The following is a 21,281-nucleotide window of genomic DNA, read 5'->3' as shown; positions in this document are numbered from 1 at the left end:
TATTATTAAACTTTGAATTACCCATAAGTGTTACTTAAAAAATTAAATTTTCAGGATCCTAGATGATACAAGAAATAAAATTGGTGGTGAAACAAAGAGGGTTGATCTACCAACAAGGCAAGACATTGACAATATTAAAAGAAGGTATAACCGTTGATTGATTAGTAGGTTATTCAATCAACCTATAATATGTTATTCCCTATAATAGGTTATTCAATCATTCCTATTATTCAATCAACGGTATAACATTCACAATAAGGAAGGGGTAAAGCATAAGAATGACGCTATTAGTATAAAAATCTGGGTGGAGGAGTGTAGGTCTTTAGAAAATAATCCTGTGTTATCTTATAAACCCCAAGGGGAGGCTTTAAAGGATTTTGTAGAGTCAGACTTTTGCTTAATAATTATGAATGATTTGCAAGCATCACTTCGCAATTTGGTGAAAATATTATAGCAATAGATAGCACGCATGGTCTTAACAACTACGATTTTGAATTAACAAGCCTTATGATAGTGGATGAGTTTAATGAGGGATTTCCTGTTGCCTTTATGTTTAGTAATAAAAAAGACACCTTTATTAATAACATATTCTTTAGCAAAATTAAACAAAAAATTGGTGCAATTAAATCAAATACGTTTATGTCAGATATAACAGGGACATTTTATAATGGCTGGGTTCAAGTTATGGGTTTATCTAGGTTTCAACTATATTGTTCATGGCATGTGGACCGTGCCTGGCGTACAAATTTAAGTAAAATTTCAAATAAAGAAGATAAGGTTTGGGTTTATAAAACTTTAAAATATTTACAAAAAACTACCGATTTTGACAGTATAAATACATTTAGGTGTTGATTTAACATTTACGGGTTGCCATTAATAATATGCGTAAAAATGCTCATACTAAAATTTTTGGAGAATATTTTGAAAAGAATTACTCTCTAATAACTATCAAAAATTGGCGTATTATTTTCGTCAAGAATGTGGAATTAATACTAATATGCGACTAGAGAGCTTGCATAAAGTTTTTACTAAATATTTTTATTAAATATTTTTACCTAAATGGTAAATGTGTCAAAAGGTTGGATAAAGGGTTGCATGCAACTCTTAAATATAGATCGGCTAATAAAACATACAAAAGGGAAAAGCACTTGCAAGAGCCATGAAATTTTTAAATCCCATAGAATGGCAGTTTCTTCTAGTTTTGATGTAGTTGTACAGACTCCTGGTATTTGGGCTGAGTAACAACCTCAATAAATATATTGTAAAACAAATACCCTTATTAAAAAAATGTTGCAGTTTAATTTGTCAATTTTGTGATATATGTGTTCACCAATATAGTTGTACATGTCCAAATTATTTTATCAATACTGTGATTTGTAAACATATTTATTTTGTAGTTTTAAAAACCCCTGTTAATAATAATGTAAATACTTATTCATTACATTCCTATTCATTACTAGATGAGGGTGTAGATGTGATAAATGAGGTGGAGGAAGTTAGTGCAATGGACCAGTGCTTAAGCTCTCTTAAAGCAACTAATGGTGAAACAATTGATAGATGTGATCAAAAAGATAGAGTTTTAAAAAAAATATCGCATTTACAAACATTAGTTCACAGTTATCATTTTGATTCTGACCATGATAATATTTTTCAACAAGTTATCAGTAACATACAGACTGCTAAAAATTTACTTTAATTGCCCACTTCAAAACAAAGTACTATAGAAACTTTTAGGGATATAAAAGAATTATCTGCTTCTCAAAATGTTGTTCGACAAAAACGATTATTTTCTACAATAAAAAAGAAAAAAAAGGTAAAAGAAGCTATCAAAAACCCAAATAAAGAAGAAATAGATGACATTAAAAGGCAAAAAATTACCATTTATTTCAACTAACTCTACTTTTGATCACAGCTACATATAAACAACCTATATTTTTTGTTATGGTTAGTGGTAACTAGTTATATATTTTTTAATTTTGATATTTTTTAAGAATAGGCAAGTTGTGACTGTTTTTGTTATTTATTTTTCAGCGATTACTGGTGCAATTACTATGTTCTATGTGTTATACAAATAATATGATATTATAGATATTGGTCAAATAAAAATTAAAGTACAAACTACGAATTTATATACTTTTATTTGAATTTTTTAGTACGTAGTATGTACGAGCTTCATTTGAAATTCGTAAATTACAAAATTAGAATTAAAATTATTATTTTGAATTTACGCACGAACTTTTAGCGCATGCCCTGATCCCAATTTTCGTTGACAGTCCGTTGGAATACATCTCGGAATATAACGCCTCGTACCCAATGGACAACACGAGAGAAAAAGAGAAAAAAAATATATTATTGACATTTGACAGAGGACATTAAAAAATGCTGTCAACGTCATGTCACTAAAATTAAGGGTGGTACGTATTTGCATGTAAAATTGCGCAACAAAAAAAGATTAAATTAAGCAATTGCGATTCTTTTTAAAAGTGATTGCAAAAAAGTATCTATATTTTAAGAAATATTTTTATCTGTAAGATAATAAGCGGCATGCATTCCACGAGCAAAAAATTCCTACCGATCGTAAATTTCAAATTTCAATTACGAAATTTTTACGTATAAATTCGCTTATCCTGCGACACACTGTATATATTGTTAAGCGTGGTCAGAGCATCTCGCATCATTAAGCAGTTTCTAAAGTGTTTCAATTTAAATGCAAAAACTGGGATATTTTCTCATTTATGCATGTTACATAAAAAATTGTAATAATTATCAGCGAGTGGTCACTTTTAAATGAGACATACTCAAGAACAGATTTTTTTAACTTCTTAAATTGAGAAATCAAGACACTATGAGTTTAGAATGTTAAAAGGCAATTTAAATGTTCCCTTCAATGTTCTAAGACCGTGAAGATTTCCTTGATTGTGTTTTAAAGTAAATTCCAAAGAAATACCTAAAAGCACTTCCCTAGCACGTATAAACCAGTAGTAAATCAGTGGTTTTTTACTTAAATTTAAAGTACAGGCGCCATCGGATTGTAAATTTGAGCACCTGTCCCCGATGTCGAAAAACCGTAGCCACAATAAAAGTGGATCGAGGAGCTGGGGAGAGGAAGAGGGCGATCCGAGTAAGTTATTTTGATGGCAACTTAATACCAGAACCTCATAAATTTTATTAAATCAGTAAACCTCTGTGGCACTCACACGAGAGACGTTCTTTAATGATCCATTTTATGTTTTCGCACGACGGACATTATTTTAATTCGTCCGCTTGGATGGGTTCCAAGGCTCGCAGCACATGTTTATTCTATAACCGTGTGTGTGTCTGTCTTTTTTTTTGTTATTATTATTATCCCGTTTTTCTTTTTTTAAGTTTCCTCGCCTTCGGGACATGTGTGATAACGAACTTATTTCCAAAATAATAAGCTCGAGTCGTATAGACGAAAATAGCTACACGCATTCCTTATACATACGGATTTAGAGTTTATAATTAAACACGTCGAGGGTTGTTATTAACGGCGCACCTATAATTATCGTGCCACATTCATAAAATAGAAAAAGAAAATTAATGAGCCCCCGATGGGATAAAATGCCGCAGGTATAAATATACGAAAATCATTTCTATTTCGTCGGTCAAATCGGACGAACCCAACAATAAGGGATATTATATAGTATATAAGATATAAGTTAAAATTATCCCACAACAGGCCCGGCTTATTATATAAAACCACCGGCGCACATTAATTTAAGAATTTAATTGGAAAACTTGATACTCGGAGAGTTGTATTATTATGCACGTTAAATATTTTGTTACAGAGCCACGAATATTTGCTTAATTAAATAAACAGAGATGTATGTTTATTAAATATTTACTTTTCGTTTATCTATAATTAGTTATATATTTTTTTTCTGTTACTATTTAACGTGGTAATTTACGCCGTATTTATTTTAATTGGGAGGCTTAATGGTTTTTGTTTGAAATTATAGTATAATTAATCGCGTTTAAATTAAAATACTTATAACCGCATTGAAATTAAATTTGTTAATTAAAGGCTATTTACGAGGTCTCTAATATCGGTTTTGGATACAAAACTAAGTTTTCTAGTCTTCTTTTTGTCTCTAGGACTAGAATGTATCATTTTCCATCTTTGGAGTCTTAAATTTATTTACATACATTTCTAGATAAAGCTTAATCAAATTTAATATTCGAATTTTGTAACCTGCTAAGAAAATAGTGATGTAATGCAATTATTGATAAACTACCTTGCCCCATCTCTTTCTGATGTACTATTTTAACCATAAAACTGCCTTTGTTAATACCAACTAATTTTTTTTAAATTTAAGAGGATCAGTTTACCATGTAATTATTTTAATTTATATATATTTTTTTATATGTTGAATAAGGACAGAGTAATAAATTTGTATATTTTTAAAGTAAAATTTTTGCAAAACATTAAAGCTTCTATGGTTGAAATTCCATGCAAAGGTCAGTTTTTCTAAGGCCATCATGAAGTGTTAAAAAAATTTTAAAAAGGCATTAATTTATTCAAGGCTTTTCGACACACACGGACTGTGTACAAGTACCTAGAACTATTATCACATATTAAAAACCAAACACTTTCATTATTTTTGTTTATTTTATTAATTTTTCTCAGGACCGGATATTCATAACCCTAATCTTTCTTTTTTTCTTAAGATTGTTATACCGGCCACAACAATTATGTTATTACCAAACTGTAAACCTTCTCCAACAGATTAAAATTTGATTCATAATTTCTCCTACAGCTATTGGTAGGTTTACCGATAAGATAGAATTCATCTGCCTGATAACACACACGAACTTTACAAGCTGGTCGGTAATTTGGCCCTAAAGATGTTATTTTTGCGCTTAGAATAACATATATCTATTTCTACTTTTTATTTTTAATCCAAAATCTAACATCAATAAGTTAAATTAATATTATTATTGGTGTTGATATACAGGATGTCCCGTATCGTTATGTTCAAATTTTGGGGGCTTTATTTTAAGTAAAAAAAAGGCAAAACTTGAAAGTCCCTTTTTATTTCTTTCAAAGTTACACGCCTATGAATGTTATTAGAAGATAATACTAAAAATTTATTTGTAAATTAAATAAAAAATGATTTTATTAAAAAAAAAGTTATTTGATAATATTTTTAAATTGTCCACCTCCTGGTTGAATGCAGGCTTGTGCCCGTAAGCCAACAAATGACGTAGTTATCCGTATTTGACCCCTGTTTTGTCTTATTTATTCAGCAGCTTGCTGAATACGGTCCAATAACTCTTTCCTTTTATTTGAAACTTGCGCATAGACGAAATCTTTCACGTACCCTCATAAATAAAAATCAAGGGGATTGTGATCGGGTGATCTAGGTGGCCAAACAACAGGACCACCTCGACCAATCCATCTTGGATAGTTGACCGTAACACAGTTTCGGATAGCAATTCCGAAGTGCGGTGGAGCCCCATCCATTTGGAACCACATCTGTATACGAATATTTAATGGGAGATCCTCCAAAAGCCCTTGCAGTTCTTCCATAAGAAACTGAAGGTAACTGTCTGCATTCAATCTTGTAGAAAACAGAACAGGACCAATCAACAAGTCATTGATTAAAGCAGCCCAAACGTTAACAGAAAATTAATGTTGAAAATTACAAGGACGTACAGCTTTTGGATTTTCTGATTCCCACCTATGCAGGTTTCTCAGATTTGTAATACCACACCTAGTAAATATCGCTTCATCTGTCTACAGGACTGTTCTGCAGAAGTGAAAATTAAGACGGAAGACCAGTTAGAATAAACTAGACGAGGATATAGTAATTTTGCAAACCTTGTACCTTTACGATGTATACGGATGTAAGCCTTTACTTTTTAAAATTCGTCAGTCATTCGCGGTACTCCGACTTGTATAGAGATTCGACGTACACTAATAGTTGATCGTTGATCCAAATCTGGTGGCAATTTCACTCCTCGATAAAAAAAATTATCACGCAGTCCGCATTATCACACCGAAGTATCACTTTTTGTATATCATATATAAAATGAGGAATTTCGTGTCAATGTGTCACTCTCTAATGTTCTTAAAGATCGCTCAAAGGTTCCCTTTATTCCTGTTTTTTCATAAATTCTCATGATCCAATCAAAAGCATTAAACAGATCATAGAACATCTCTGGGATCTGAGGATCTGAAAATGGCATTCTGAGTACTTTTAGATAACTGAAATATATTGATTAAGAAATAGCTCTTTTAATTTGTAGATAACTAAAAAGTATAACCTAATAGTATAATTAATATATAATATATGGTTGGTCCAGTTTAAAAAATAATTAGAGGGTTGCTAAGTTGTACTAAAATTAATATTTTCGTGCTGATAAGTATATTTTTGAAAGAGATTCTAAAATTGAGTTGTTAAGATGTACTAAGATTGATGTTTTCATGTCCAAAGAATATGCATCATGAGACTATTTTAATTGTACTAAAATTGTACTAAAAGAAAGTGTCTTGGTGCTGCGTAACCTCTGGCCACGCCTAAGGTTTTTTAAGTACATTTTTTAAAGTAAATACTTAGACATGGTTGTTAAATTGTACAAGAATAACTGTTTTCCTATCCAAAGATTATGTACCACAGGAGTTTTCTAACTTTTAAATTGTACTTAAAAAATTAAAAAAAAAATTGAAATTGTCTTAGTGCTGCATAGCCTCTGTTCACACGTAATATATTTTAAGTACATTTTTTAAGTAGATATTTAAACAGGGTTGTTAAATTGTATCAAAATAAATGTTTTCCTATCCAGAGATTTTGTATCACAGCAGTTTATTAATTTAACAATTGTACTACAAAAGTGAAGAAAATTTAAAAAATTTCTTAGTGCTGCGTAGCTTCTGTCCACGCATTAGGTTTTTTAAGTACATATTTAAAAGTAAATACTTAGACATGGTTGTTAAGTTGTATAAAAATGACTGTTTTCCTATCCAAAGTTTATGTACCACAGGAGTTTTTTAACTTTTAAATTGTACATAAAAAATTTAAAAAACTTAGAAAGTGTCTTAGTGCTGCGTAGCCTCTAGCCATGCATAAGATGTTTTAAGCAGATGCTTAAACAGGGTTGTTAAATTGTACCAAAATGGATGTGTTCTATCCAAAGATTATACACCACAGACTTTTTTCAACTTTTGAAATGTACTTAAAAAATGAAGAAAATTTAGAAAGTTTCTTAGTGCTGCATGGCCTCTGTTCACGCGTAATATATTTTAAGTACATTTTTTAAGTACATATTTAAACAGGGTTGTTAAATTGTATCAAAATAAATGTTTTCCTATCCAGAGATTTTGTACCACAGCAGTTTATTAATTTAACAATTGTACTACAAAAGTGAAGAAAATTTAAAAAAATTCTTAGTGCTGCGTAGCCTCTGGTTAAGCAAATGGTATATTAATTACTTTTTTTATGTAGATACCTAAACAGGGTTGTTAAATTGTACCAGAAAGAATGTTTTTCTATCCAAATTTTTTAACTCTTGAATTGTACTTAAAAAAGAACGTTTTTTAGTGAGGCGTAGCTTTTGGCCACGCATAAGGTGTTTTAAGTAAATTTTTTTTAACTAGATGCGTAAGCAGGGTTGTTAAATTGTACCAAAATTAATGTTTTCTAGCCAAAGATTATATACCACAGCAGTTTCTCAATTTTAAAATTGTTCTTAAAAAATTAATAAAATATAGAAAGCATATTAATTAATGAATTAATAAAATATACGCATAAGGTGTTTTAAGTACATTTTTTCAAGCAGATACTTAAATAGGGTTGTTAAATTGTACCAAAATTAAGGTTTTCCTATCCATAGATTTTGTACCACAGACCTTTTTTAACTTTTGAATTGTACTTAAAAAAATGAAGAAAATTTAGCGTTTTTTAGTGATGCGTAGCCAGAGGCTATACAGGGTTGTTAAATTGTACCATAATTAATGTTTTCCTATCGAGAAATTTTGTACCACAGCAGTTTCCCAATTTTAAAATTGTACTTAAAATATGAATAAAATATAGAAAGTTTCTTAGAAATAAATAAACAATTAATATAGAATTTTTTTTTATTGCAAGCCTCTGTAGTACTATAAGTAAAGTACATTCTTTCAAGCAGATACTTAAACAGGGTTGTTAAATTGTACCAAAATCAATGTTTTCCCATCCAAAGACTATATACCACAGACCTTTTTTAACCTTTGAATTGTACTTAAAAAATTAAGAAAATTTAGAACGTTTTTTAGTGATGCGTAGCCTCTGGCCTAGTACGTACGTTACGTAAACAGGGTTGTTAAATTGTACTAAAATAAAATTAATCCTATTCAAAAATTATGTTCCACAGGACTTTTTCAACTATTAATTGTACTTAAAAAACGAAAAACATTTATAAATGTTTCCTGATGATGCATTTAAATTGTACACAAAGGTAAAAGCCTGTCGCCATGCATAAGGCGCTTTAAGTACATTTTTTGAAGTGGATTCCGATACAGGGCTATTATGAGTGAATTGTACTAATAAGATTGACCAATATCTAGTGAAAAATGTACTATATTTAATTCTTCACTTCATCTTATATGTCAATAAAAATAAAGACTTTGTATATGCAAGGATACTTGTGATATACACACTTCACAAAATCATTATAATTTTTTTCAATTAAATTGAAAAAAAAACCTTGATTACTTTTACAGCCTGCAACTGGTTTATCCGCTATTTCCACGATTTCAAATATTACAAATGTCCATTTAATATATCCATAAATGGTTTTAGTCCAATTACAACCGTCATTAACGAACACCCGAAGGATATAACGTCAACAAGAAAAAAAAACTAAAATCCAATCTATACTTTGCCCTAAGCAACTGAGAAAAATGACCAATATATTAACGTGGTCTTATATACGCTTTCGCAAATGGCAAAGTGACAAGCCATTATGACTCGCTCATACTCGCGCTCGAATTAACATAAAATGTCGTTTTAATATTTAAAGAAAATATTATCCGGCTTTAGCATCTGGAAAAATATATGCGTATACATATACACCGCACATTGCAAACCGATTTTTTTTCCTTCTCTTTCTTGTTTTATAAGACCGTTTGTTAAGGACGGACTATAAAACATCAGATATCCCCAAAGGCAATTTGCATACCGGACTTAAAGTATCTCGAATTAAATTTTATTTAGGAAGTACCACCTTTGTTGGTTTAATCATTTTTCTTTTTTATGTTAAGCAGGTGGTTTTTTTCCACCTTTATGTGCAGTTTTTTATACATGCAGGAACACAACTAGCCCTAAGGAATGTGAATCATTGACTAACCACTCAGTTTCTAACCACAACTTCTTCCGGTATGTTGGGGTATAAAAAATATGAACATATCTTGTGTATAAGTCCACGGTAGGTCTAATGGGAATTTAGAGGGCAAATTCCCGGTAAATTCCTCAATAATTCTTTATTCCACGTTTAGTCATGTGGTGCTTTAGACTTACGGTGCTCAAAGTTAATCACCGTTTTCAGTAAAATCCGACCATACTAATTTATCTATGCCACGGATCGGAAAGGTTCGCCCTACCATATATAGCGGGATAAATGGTAAATGCCGGCCTATTAAAAAAATCTTTAATTCCCAATTTACCAGTTTATTTACAGCTCACTCTCTCTCTCTCTCTCACACACGCCTTAAATGGCGCGCGAGAAGAAAATGGCCGAGGCGATTGTACAAAAAAAAATGTTTAGAGTAGCGATTTTGATTGTAAGAGAGCAGGTATAGAGAAAATAAGAAAAAATTGTAATCGAGTGTATTAAAGTTATGCACAAGACTGCAAATTTCTGTTGCTTGAAGATCAGAATGCCTAAGAAGTAATTTTCATAAGATGTAAAATACAATATTGAAAGTTTAACTCAGGTCAGTGGTAAGAAATGTAGCTAGCAATGCCTTTCAGACACAAAAAAGTCATGTACCCTTCAAATTAAATTTAAATTACATTTTCGCATTAAATATCGGAATTTACCAAAGTAACTTAGTCCCAATTTTGTGACCATTTCAAGGGCAATAAGCAAATATGACGCTAAAAAATCGTTGAGATGGAAACAGTAGGTTGGGTATGCGAGAGAGAGAACAAATTGTGAAAAAAGTGTTAAAAATAGTAATTTTGATCAAAAAAGAGCAAAATTTAAAAAAATCTACTTAAAAAATTTACTTAAAACTCATTATGCATGGCCAGAGGCTACGCATCACTAATAAACTTTATAATTAAAGAAAAAAATTTCTACAATTTAAAAGTTAACAAGCTTATGTGATAAATGACTTTTGATCATGGAAACACTCATTTTAGTACATTTTAACAACCCTGCTTATCTAATTAAAGAAAAAAATGTGTACAATTTAAAAGTTAAAAAAAATCGTGTGATACATAATTTTTAAATGAAAAAACATTTATATAAAAGCGCAAAAATGTAAAAAATAAGGAAATAGTAATCGGGTGCGTTATAATTATACCTTTATTAGTAAAAAATACAAAAATACGCCTCACACTTAATTGGTGTAATACAAAAATCAATAAGTATGTGATAATCTCTAGTAATTCTGTATGCATATAAATCGAGTATTTATTACATTAAATCGAACTATAGTTCTTAAGGTTTCTCACATTTTAACAACCTTGTTTAAATACCTATCACTAAAAAACGTTTTAATTACAGAAAAAAAAATTGTACAAATTAAAAGTTAAAAAACTCATACAGTACGTAACTTTTGACGACGAAAACATTCATTTTAGTACATTTTGACAACCCTATTTAAGTATCTAAGTACTTAAAAAAATTACCTAAAACATCTTATACGTAGCCAGAGGCTACGCATCACGAAGATATTTTTAAAATTTTTTAGGTACAATTTTATTAATTTTTTTGTTATTTACATTATTTTGAATAAAATATATTTATTCAAAAAAAATAAGGAAATAGTAATCAGGTGCGTTATAATTATACCTTTATTAGTAAAAAATACAAAAATACGCCTCACACTTAATTGGTGTAATACAAAAATCAACAAGTATGTGATAATTTCTAGTAATTCTGTATGCATATAAATCAAGTATTTACTACAATAAATTAAATTATATTTTTTAAGATCTTTTACAAGTAGAAGTGCCTGGGATAGGAAGAAAATTGAATCTCATATGCTTGGAAAATAGGCGGTCAAAGTAATTTTACAGATAGACAAATGAAAAATGCCTTTTTTTTTTAATTAATTTTTGGTTATCACCTGATTGTTCTAAGCAACCATATTCAAATAACGTCGCTTAACACTGCCATCGCTTCCCACCAAAAATTTTCACCTTATTGCTATTATTAAGAGTTGGTGGAATGGGGATATACATAGTAGTGTCACTTAACATTACTTGCTTAGGGGATTTTAATATTGAAGCATTAAACTTTAATACCCAACCAGTAAGTCATTTAATGTCAATCTGTGAAGGTTATTACTGATTCTCATTTTGGGATTTTTTTCCGAATTTTACAGCGATTTTTGTTGTGCAGAGTAACACTCTCTTATTTCTTTTACGTTTTTAACAGAAATCTATTTGCCTTTATTTCAATCGACCGATTACAACAAGTTAAAATAAAAAAATATTTTTCCAAACCAAGGTAGCATATTTGATTTTTTTTACAATAAACACCGAGATTTTATTTACAACTAAAATATTGTTCTTATAACTTGTACCCAGTTGTATCTATCTTTTAATCGTGATAATTGTGAAATAGCTTAAACCATAATTAATGGGAACTTGGAATGTATATCTTCCAATCCCTGTTTAAATCTTAATGCTTCCAAGTGAACTGTCATGTTTATTGGAAATAAAAATAAAACTTTACTTTACAAATCAAATTTAATGAAGAAAATCATCTTTTATTTAAGACAAGATTCACGGTTATTTGTTTATTGCAGGCAGTCGATCCATAATTTTTCCCTATTATTTCTAGCAGTTAAATTATCCATTATTTTTTATTAATTCAAGGCACTTATTCCTTTTCTATTCCAGGCAATTGAATCATAAGTTCATAATTAATTTGTTATTCTAGTTAGTTGAATTATAGATTTTTTCCCTTAATTCCACACAGTTTAACTGTGAAGAATTTCTCTTTTGTTACACATAGATTATTCCTGTTCTATTCCAGGCAGTTGAGGTAAACACTTATGAATATTTGGTTAATTATTAATCTTGAAAAGGAGGCTCAACTTTTTGTGAAGCCAATACATCCAATATGTTGAAAAAAGCATTTACCAGCATAAAAATTATTGTAAAAATCACAATATTTTAACGGAAAATAAAACTGCATTTGCTGATTATCAGTTAAGTGTTGAAGAGATAGGAATTCTGAATTGTGAATTAAATTATAAAAAAAATGATGGTTGGTGATATGATTTATATAAATATATCCAGTTTTGTTTATTTAAAGATTGACACGCAAGACTTGGGTAATATACATAAATGATTAAAAATAAGAGCAATTGAAATACTATAAGAGAAACACGAGAATATTTGAAATATACAGTCATTTTTAATTTAAATTCCATTATATATAAAAAAGGAAAAAAAGATAAACTGTGTGTGTTATATTATTTTTTAATAATAGATTTTTTAACTATTCCCTATATGTATTCAGGCATTGGATCAAAATTTGTAAACTTTTGAAATCCAAAAATTCTATCAATTACTTCTCATTACACATATAATAAGTACTTTGTTAATAGTTTTATTTCTATTTTTCTAAATTTTAAACTAAAATGCTTTTATGTGAAATCGATAAGTAAAGAATATTATGAATAAATTTAAAAGTATAAATGAAAATGTTAGTTATATACCTAATCTGGCAAAATGTAGATAATCATTTAAAAATTTATTTAAAAAAAATGATCATAATTTCATTCGCATTTTGTAAATATGCTTAATGTTTGTATCAATAATAATCATGCTTTCACAGATTTTTTATATATTATGTATTTTTTTTTTAATAATATGTAAATAATTTTATTCCATTAATATTAAATCTTTAAAAGCATACTATTTGTGTAATTTTTTGTCTTTCCGAATACATTAAACCTATCTAAAACAAATCTTCATTTAATTTGAATTTTTCGGTTCTATATAAAAATTTAGTTTTTGAAGCTTAAGCTCACATTAAATATATTTTTTGGCATAATTTTATTGTATGCGAGTGCCACTTTCTTATTTTCTTCTCTAAAGTTATTATTTCCGAGATCTTTATCAACAAAATTATAATTTTATATATTAGACTTAAGAGGCTAACTTCTTAGGCATAACTTAATTGCATCGGATCGCCAACTTATTACATTCTTGCTTGGATATCCATTTTCTCACCATTCCTATTGACTGGGTGGAAGTATCTTATGCAGATAATGACTGATATAAAGAAAATAATGTTGAGACATATGTAGGTTTTCTAGTTTTATTAGGGAAGTCAGTTATGGCTTTTTGTCTAGCGTTTAAACCTGAATAGTAGGCGTAACTGTATCACGTTTTTTATATTGTCGAATCCAAACAAGTGTCTAATATCCTAGACTTTATTTTCTATATAAGTGAGATTTTTATGATGCATCCTAGGATTGTCACATATTATTTTTAATTTTTTAGTTTTCTACGAGTTAAAGATCGATGTCTAATACTGCTCCTCACACTAAAATGCCAAAAGAAAGGCGAGGTTGTATAAGCGAGAAGTATATGAAATATCAAAATATTTTTAAAATTTTTTAAATTTCCGAATCAGAATCTAGTTTAACATTTATTTACTGATACAGTGGAGAAGGGCCTGAATAGCTACGGACCAGCCTAAAATTTGTTTTTTAGGTATTTACTAAACCAATAAACATTTTAGGGAGGTCAGTTTCAAACATTTTTTGTAGTTCTAGCCAAGTTTTTTCTCCATATATTATTGAAGAATTATTTGCAAAACAGACCATATAAATTATTGATATAAATAATAGTGATCCTAGAACTGTCGTTCATAATTACTAGGCTTTTTTTAATAAACAGACTTTTTTATTTAAAGCATTTAAGTAATATTTTAGCATTCAATAGAGCATTAGTAGTAGGTAATATTAAATAATTTGTTTGATAGTAGTAGACTTTGTGTGCTGCTTGGGACATGTAGGTTCATTATCATATTGCACTTAATTCAAACAAAATACCATCAAAATCCTGAATGGAAATTTTAATTGTTTTTAGTCCTTATCCAGCTTCAGCTTCTTTGGAAAATACCGATTTTATGACCCCTAAAAATTGCGTTGTTTTTTTTGTATGTACATTTTAACAAATCACTTTTAAATTTAAACGCGTCCACCCTTATGGTAACCTAAACCCATAATACCAATTTATTTTACAAAAAAATACCCAACTGGGTTCATTCACGACCCTTCTGCCCCCTTTTCCCCCCTCGTCTAATCAAACCAGGGTAAAGAGAGGGGCGGGCGGGGGGCCACCTTTCCTCATCCATTTCCCGATCGTGTGATATAATACATTCCACGAACTTCGTCCGAGACCGTCTGACGTTGCTCGGCGGCGGAACGATGCGCGCGCGCTCTTCTCTCTCTCTCTTTCTCTCCCCCCATTTTGCAACTTAATCGCGAGCGAGACGAGGATAGCACACGAGAGGGGGGGACGGAGCAAGCGAGGGTGTCTCCGTCTAGCACACGGGGGGGAACAACCAACACGTACGTCGTCATGGCGACGACCGCATTCCCGCCTCGCAGCCATCCGCGTCGTTTTGCGCGTGCGCTGCGTACGGTCGGCGGCGCGTCACGACGGTATGGCGGCGGCGGCACCGGCGGCGTCGACCGTGGTGAGAGGGGTGGGGGCGGTGTAGAGGAGGCGCGCCGCCAGTTGGCGCTCCTCTTTTTTCTCTTTTTTGTTTTTTTTCGTTCCTCGGTAGGGCGCGAGCGAGAGGAGACGACGATCAAAACGTTTGCGAGTTTTACTGCGGACGGTTGTATGACGCGCGTGTGATCGGAATGGTGTGGAAATGGAAATTCGCAAGAATGAATTTAATTAGTTGGGAATCGGATGCCATTATGTTATGCCTGAGTTTGGAGAAGGAAATGTGGAATTCACCTTAAGCAGCACACAAAGTCTACTACCACACAATTTTTTTTTTAATATTATGGGCGTATTGAACAATGAAATATTAATATTAACTTAATGAGTTCAATTAAAATAATTCTGTCTTATAAAAAACCATATTTTATAACAAAGTTTTATAGATGCAATAAGTTATTTGGTATAAAGCACTTATATAACAATTATATAAATGCCAGTCCTAGGACTGCTATGATTTATCATTTATATAAATAATCTGTGCTAAATTCGCTTGGGGAAGTAGTCCGTTTTGCAAATGATTCTGCAATGATATACTGAGTGATTCATATTCGACCCTCAACATGGGAATCTCGGAATCGTTGGTCAAATTGGAGCAAAGTTGATAATTTTTGAGCTTAACATTATGCCGTTTAAGAAATTTAAAAACGCCGAATGGTTCCAAAGATGTTCGAAAAAATCCGACATTTTGAAAAATTGTTTTAATTTTTTTCTGAGCTTATTTCTTATGCCATTTTAAAATAATTTGCACTTTTGCATTGTCGCTTTTTCCATGCTACGTGATGATGTTTTTAGATTTATAATACGACGTTTCGTCTTTTGCCAAGCATCATTAACTTTTTTTTCTTATATGGGCCTTATATTGGATTTTTGCATTTTTAAAATATTTGCAAATCTGTTTTTAGGACTAGTTATTTTTAAAATATCCATAAATCACAAAGTTGACAAAAGAGAGTTTTGAAATTTTGAACACATATTTGTTGAATAATTTGACTAGACAGGTATTTCAGGGTTTTTCAAAATATGTTCAAAATTTTGAGAAAAAAATAATTTTTGAGAAAAATTATTTTTTTTTAAGAAAATTTTACAAAATGCTCATAACTCAAAAACTTGGCAAGACACATTTTTGAAAAGTACACATATTCTTTGAGTAATTTAACTGCATACCTATTTCACCATTTTTCAAAATACTTTCAAAATCTTGTCAAAAAAATGATTTTTGGACAAATGATTTTTTCTCAAAAATTCACAAAATGCCCATAAGTCAAAAACTTGACCAAATACAATTTTTTCAGACACCTTTTTTAGGGTTTTTCAAAATATTTTTGGGGAAAACGTATTTATTTTTTTAAATAACACATGACAAGATTTATTATTAAACATGTGTATACATATTCTTTAAATAATTTTTATTTTAGATTTATAAAGAAGTTTTACATGTATTTTACTTATTAAGTTTTATTTTTTTTAACTCATTCTTTATTTTAATAAGTTTTTTCTTTTATATTCGCAGATTTACAATTTAGTTTATTTTTAATTTATAATAAAGTGTGCGTATTGTGTTCTTTGTTTTTTTTTAATTTTTTTTTATTTACTGTAAGCATCGTTTTTTTTTTAAGTTTTTATTATTTAATTAATTACTATATTGTAGCTTGTGCTAAATAAAGTATATTATAAGTTTCAATATTTAATTTTTTTTAAATTCACAAAATGCTCATAACTCAAAAACTTGATGAAATACAATTTTGAAAATTTGTACACACGCTCCTTGAATAATTTGACCACACACCTATTTCAGGGTTTTTCAAAATATTTTTAAAATTTTGAGAAAAAAATAATTTTTGTTTGGAGAAAATATTTATTTTTAAATTTCACAAAATGCTCATAATTCGAAAAATTCCAGGAGACTGGGGTCATTTTCCAGGAAGTTAAATGTTTCAACTGCCTGAAGGTTCCCCTTTTTGAAAATTGCAATTTGAAAGGCTTTTTATATACTAATTAGTTCATGCTGTTAAGGTATAATTTTATTTAAAGTGCCTGAAATGTTAAAAAATCCGTAGTCCAATTGCCTGGATTTATAAAATAATTTAATTAATTAGTCCAGGCAGTTGAAGAACAATTTAAATTAAAAGTACCTAAAATGTTAAGACATCCGTGGTCCAATTGCTTGGAATTAAATATTAATTTAATTAATTAGTCCAGGCATTGGATGAGGTAGAATTTTAATTAGAGTGCCTGAACTATTAAAAAATCCAAGGCTTAATTGCCTGAATTTATAAAATAATTTAAGTTAAACTTCACTAATAAATTAAATAATCAGTCCAGACCGTTGAAATACAATTTTAATTACAGTGTCTGAAATGTTAAAAAATCCGTAGTCCAATTGCCTGGAATTAAATAATAATTTAATTAATTAGTCCAGGCAGTTGGTGAGGTACAATTTCAATTAGAGTGCCTGAACTACTAAAAAATTCATGGTTTAGTTACCTGGAATTATAAAAAAATTTAATTTACACTTTACTAATAAATTAAATAATTAGTCCAGACCTTTGAAATACAAATTTAATTACAGTTTCTGAAATGTTAAAAAATCCGTGGTCCAGTTACCTGGAATTAAATAATAATTTAATTAATTAGTCCAGGCAGTTGATTAGGTACAATTTTAATTAGAGTGCCTGAACTATTAAAAAATCCATGGCTTAATTACCTGGAATTATAAAATACTTTAACTTAAACTTCAATAATAAATTGAATGATTAGTTTAGGCAGTTGTAGAGGTACAATTTCAATTAGAGTTCCTGAAATGTTAAAAACTTTTTGGCCCAGTTGCCTGAAATTATAAAATAATTTAATTCGAGAGAGATTATGAAGAACATACTGGTTTTTTCCATGTTTTCAGGCAATACTACTTATGTGATTTCTCCATTGCAACTTAGGGTCTCAATTTATACCGAAAAAGGTGACCACAGGTTCATTTGGGAGATTCACTTCTTTTGTTTGATTTTTGCTACATTAAGGAGAAACTTGTTGCAAACTGACAGAGAGTGGATAAGTGGATAGAGTAGTATCATCAGCAAATAATGTATATATTACTTCAGCTTGATAAAATTAGCCCCATTATGCCTGAAGTTATCAGATGGTTATTTATTAGCGTCTTGTAAAAGGAGTGGCATCTGATAATTTTTGGGCTTATTTACAATATTTAGCCATTTCGATGCAGTCCAAAATTCGTTGCTGATTTTTTGTGTCATTTAATTGAATTAACTCAATCTCTTATAATAAGAGAGAAAATCTTATTAATCCTGAAATGGTTAAAGATCAGCAAGCAAGGAAATAAAAAGGTAGCTTACACATACAATAAAGTTATGCCAAAAAATGGTGGCTTTAAACTAAAAAAAAAATGTGGTAATCATATACATTTAAGTTATGCTTAAAATAGGTCTCATATGCTAAACCGTTATAATTTTTTTTATAGTAAAAGATTAATAATTTACAAAAAGGCGTGATTGCTTTTAAGATAATTATATACAAAAAAGTGCAAAATTCCTTAGAAAAATTAAAGGCGTATCTTTCAGACAGAAACTGCTAAAATATCACCAAAGTGCACCAGAATCCAGCATTTTAGTATCTTATAGAGAAGATCTATTTGGGATTTACCAAAAAACTTAAAAAAAACCCTTTTTGTCAATAAAACATCTTCACTTTTAGACTTACGAGCCTTACACTTTAGCCAATTAAATACATCCAACTTTACGACATATCTCTCATTAAACCCAATTAAAATCCCCCCTTAAAAAAAACATCAACTTCCTAATTTAATAATCTCATTTAGTACCCAATTAATTGCACATACACGGTACTCGGGCCTCTCGGATTATCTCGGTATTAAATTATGCCCTGTATATTGTTGACACCTCTCGGTAATATAATATGAGTATTACAACCCGATTGGCATAATATGTAAAGTATGGTATTACGATACGTGTGTGGAAAGTTATAAGGAGAAGTTGCCGAAATTGTTGTCGCTCTGATGGGTGTCAAAATTCGTGGGAAATATATGAAGAGGGTATTAAGGTACATTTAAGTTATGCCCTTTTTCAAGAGTTTTTTAGTTTAAAATTGGACTATTAAATTTGGGGTGCAATATAGGAAGATGTCAGAAAGTTATGCCTAAGAATTCATTTCCATAAGTCATGATGTCAATCGGGTCCAATTAAGTTATGCACTGGATAGTTGATTTATAGCCATTATCATGGTCAAAAATCGCAGAATGAAAAATTCAATTGGTCAAAATTTAATGCTTTTGAGTCACATACAATTAAGTTATGCATTTAATAAAATTTTATTGTGTTGTACTTACCGGGACTACCAAGGAAGACCGACGAATATAAAACTCCTCTTCTAGCTGCATCCGATGCCGCCCGTGCGTCGGGTGGCGATGACCATTCTCTTCTCGGACACCATTTTCCTGCAAAAAAAAAGAATAATAATTATATTATAAGTAAATGGGCAGTATTTTAATGCGGGATAAATGACAAACCAATTTGTACGTCTTGTAGATTGTGGCGATTTTATCGGAATATTAAACGGCCACCGTCGAACCAGTTTTGCGTTGAAAAAGTAAGTTCGGAGAGCGACCGACGGACGTCGCTTTATCTCGTTTTATCGGTTGCATGTTCAATTAAATGGCATGGAAGTTCTTTTGTATATGAGAGTAATGGAGAGTTGAGTCCATAGTCTCCCGAGGCTCCCGATCTGTCCCCATTTAACCATTTTTATATCGATTCTCTTGAAATTGTTTTAAGGGTCATTATGAGGCCAGCAGGGTAGTTTACAATTGTAAATTTTTCAAAGATTTTCTTCGCCCTTTTATTCTTGTACTGTTTGTATTATAAATCGTGCATAAAAACATTAAATTGTATTACTGAGCATAATTTTAATGGATATGACTTACATTTTTATACTATTTGTTTAAATGTATATTAATTTGTTAGTCCAGGAATTTACAGAGGAGATTACCTTGGATCCTTAAACCTATCATTGCCTGGAAGAAGTTTTTATTTTTCTGGAAAAACATTTTTTTATTTCGTCCAGGCAGTTGGATTTTCCATTTTTTTTTACGAAAATTAAGGCTTCAATTGCCTGGAAAAATGTGATTTTTATCCAGGTAGTTGCGTTTTTTTCCAAGCAAAAATGGAACTGAATTAATATATTTTTTTTTTTTAATTTTTGCCCTCGTAATCGCCAGGCCTACAATCCCTTGATAATTTGATAATGCCTTGGTCATTATGTTTGGATCAAAAAAAAGAATCGCCTTAGGTGAGCAACGTTTCGACTTGTATAGAACCATTTTCAGAGGTTAAAAAATGGCCAATTTTAAGGATTTTTTTAAACCTTAAGTTCTCCTCAATTTTTTCTAATTTCTCAAGGACCATAAGAGCCCAAGCAACTCATAATAAATTACTAGTGTTAAATATATATTTATTTAATGATTTTTTAGTAAATTTTTGTTTTTGGTAAATTTATCCAACTGAAGAATGTATGTATATCATATACTATAAAAATTTCGGAATTTACAAAAATTGACACGTTATTTACATATCTAGTTTTTAAACTCGATTACTACACTTCAAATATTTGATAAAATGATCCCACATACATAACGTATGATATACTTTTCATACAAGTATATATCTTACAGTGTAATAATGGAATAACGTACACAGGGAAATGTAGAAAGAAGTAGGAAATTAATATGTATGAAACACAATAATTATACCACATAAGATATACAAATAAAAAAAGTGGAGAATACAAATTTACTAATAGGCATTTAACCAATAAAATTTATTTTAGAAAAATGCAGTGGTATATTTTTATTATTAAAAAATATTTACGATAAACTCCTTATGAACGCCACTGATAAATATTATTTTTTTACGTCAAAAAATGACCCCTGATGCATAAAATACAATTGCGAATTTGAAAAAAATATCCATATTGGTAGTAAAGTTATTAAAAAAAAACTTTTTTTTTAAATTTTAACACCCTGTAGATCTGAAAGTAAGACGTTTAGAACAAACATTCATATATAAATTTTTTGTTACTTTTTATTGGAGAATCACCTTGTAAAGTTTGTCGGTAAAGTTCCTAAACACCCGGTATAATATACCACAATTCAACCTTAAATAGATACCTTCATTATAAATTCCATATCAACATTTGTTAAAAAATAATCAACGTTTTGTTGATGGTAAGTATATCTGTTTAAAAGCTCGATCCATTAAAATCATTCTGTAAACGTCTTTAAATAGTATACAATATATTATACTTTTAATTAATATACAATATACCAAA

General features: G+C 30.0%; 1 protein-coding gene across 1 annotated transcript in view; it reads right to left on the bottom strand.

The window, feature by feature from the left end:
* Positions 1–21,281, bottom strand: part of LOC126735151 (homeobox protein homothorax-like) — a 140,692-nt gene that overhangs the window by 89,306 nt on the left and 30,105 nt on the right. Inside the window, exon 2 of the mRNA XM_050439089.1 lies at positions 19,285–19,392. Within this exon, the coding sequence (XP_050295046.1) occupies positions 19,285–19,392 (108 nt within the window). The remainder of the gene's footprint in view (positions 1–19,284; positions 19,393–21,281) is intronic.

Source organism: Anthonomus grandis, chromosome 4, assembly GCF_022605725.1.
Source record: "Anthonomus grandis grandis chromosome 4, icAntGran1.3, whole genome shotgun sequence".
NCBI classification, from domain to species: domain Eukaryota; kingdom Metazoa; phylum Arthropoda; class Insecta; order Coleoptera; family Curculionidae; genus Anthonomus; species Anthonomus grandis.
The sequence above is the reverse complement of the archived record's forward strand: the minus strand, read 5'-3'. Positions and strand labels throughout refer to the sequence as shown.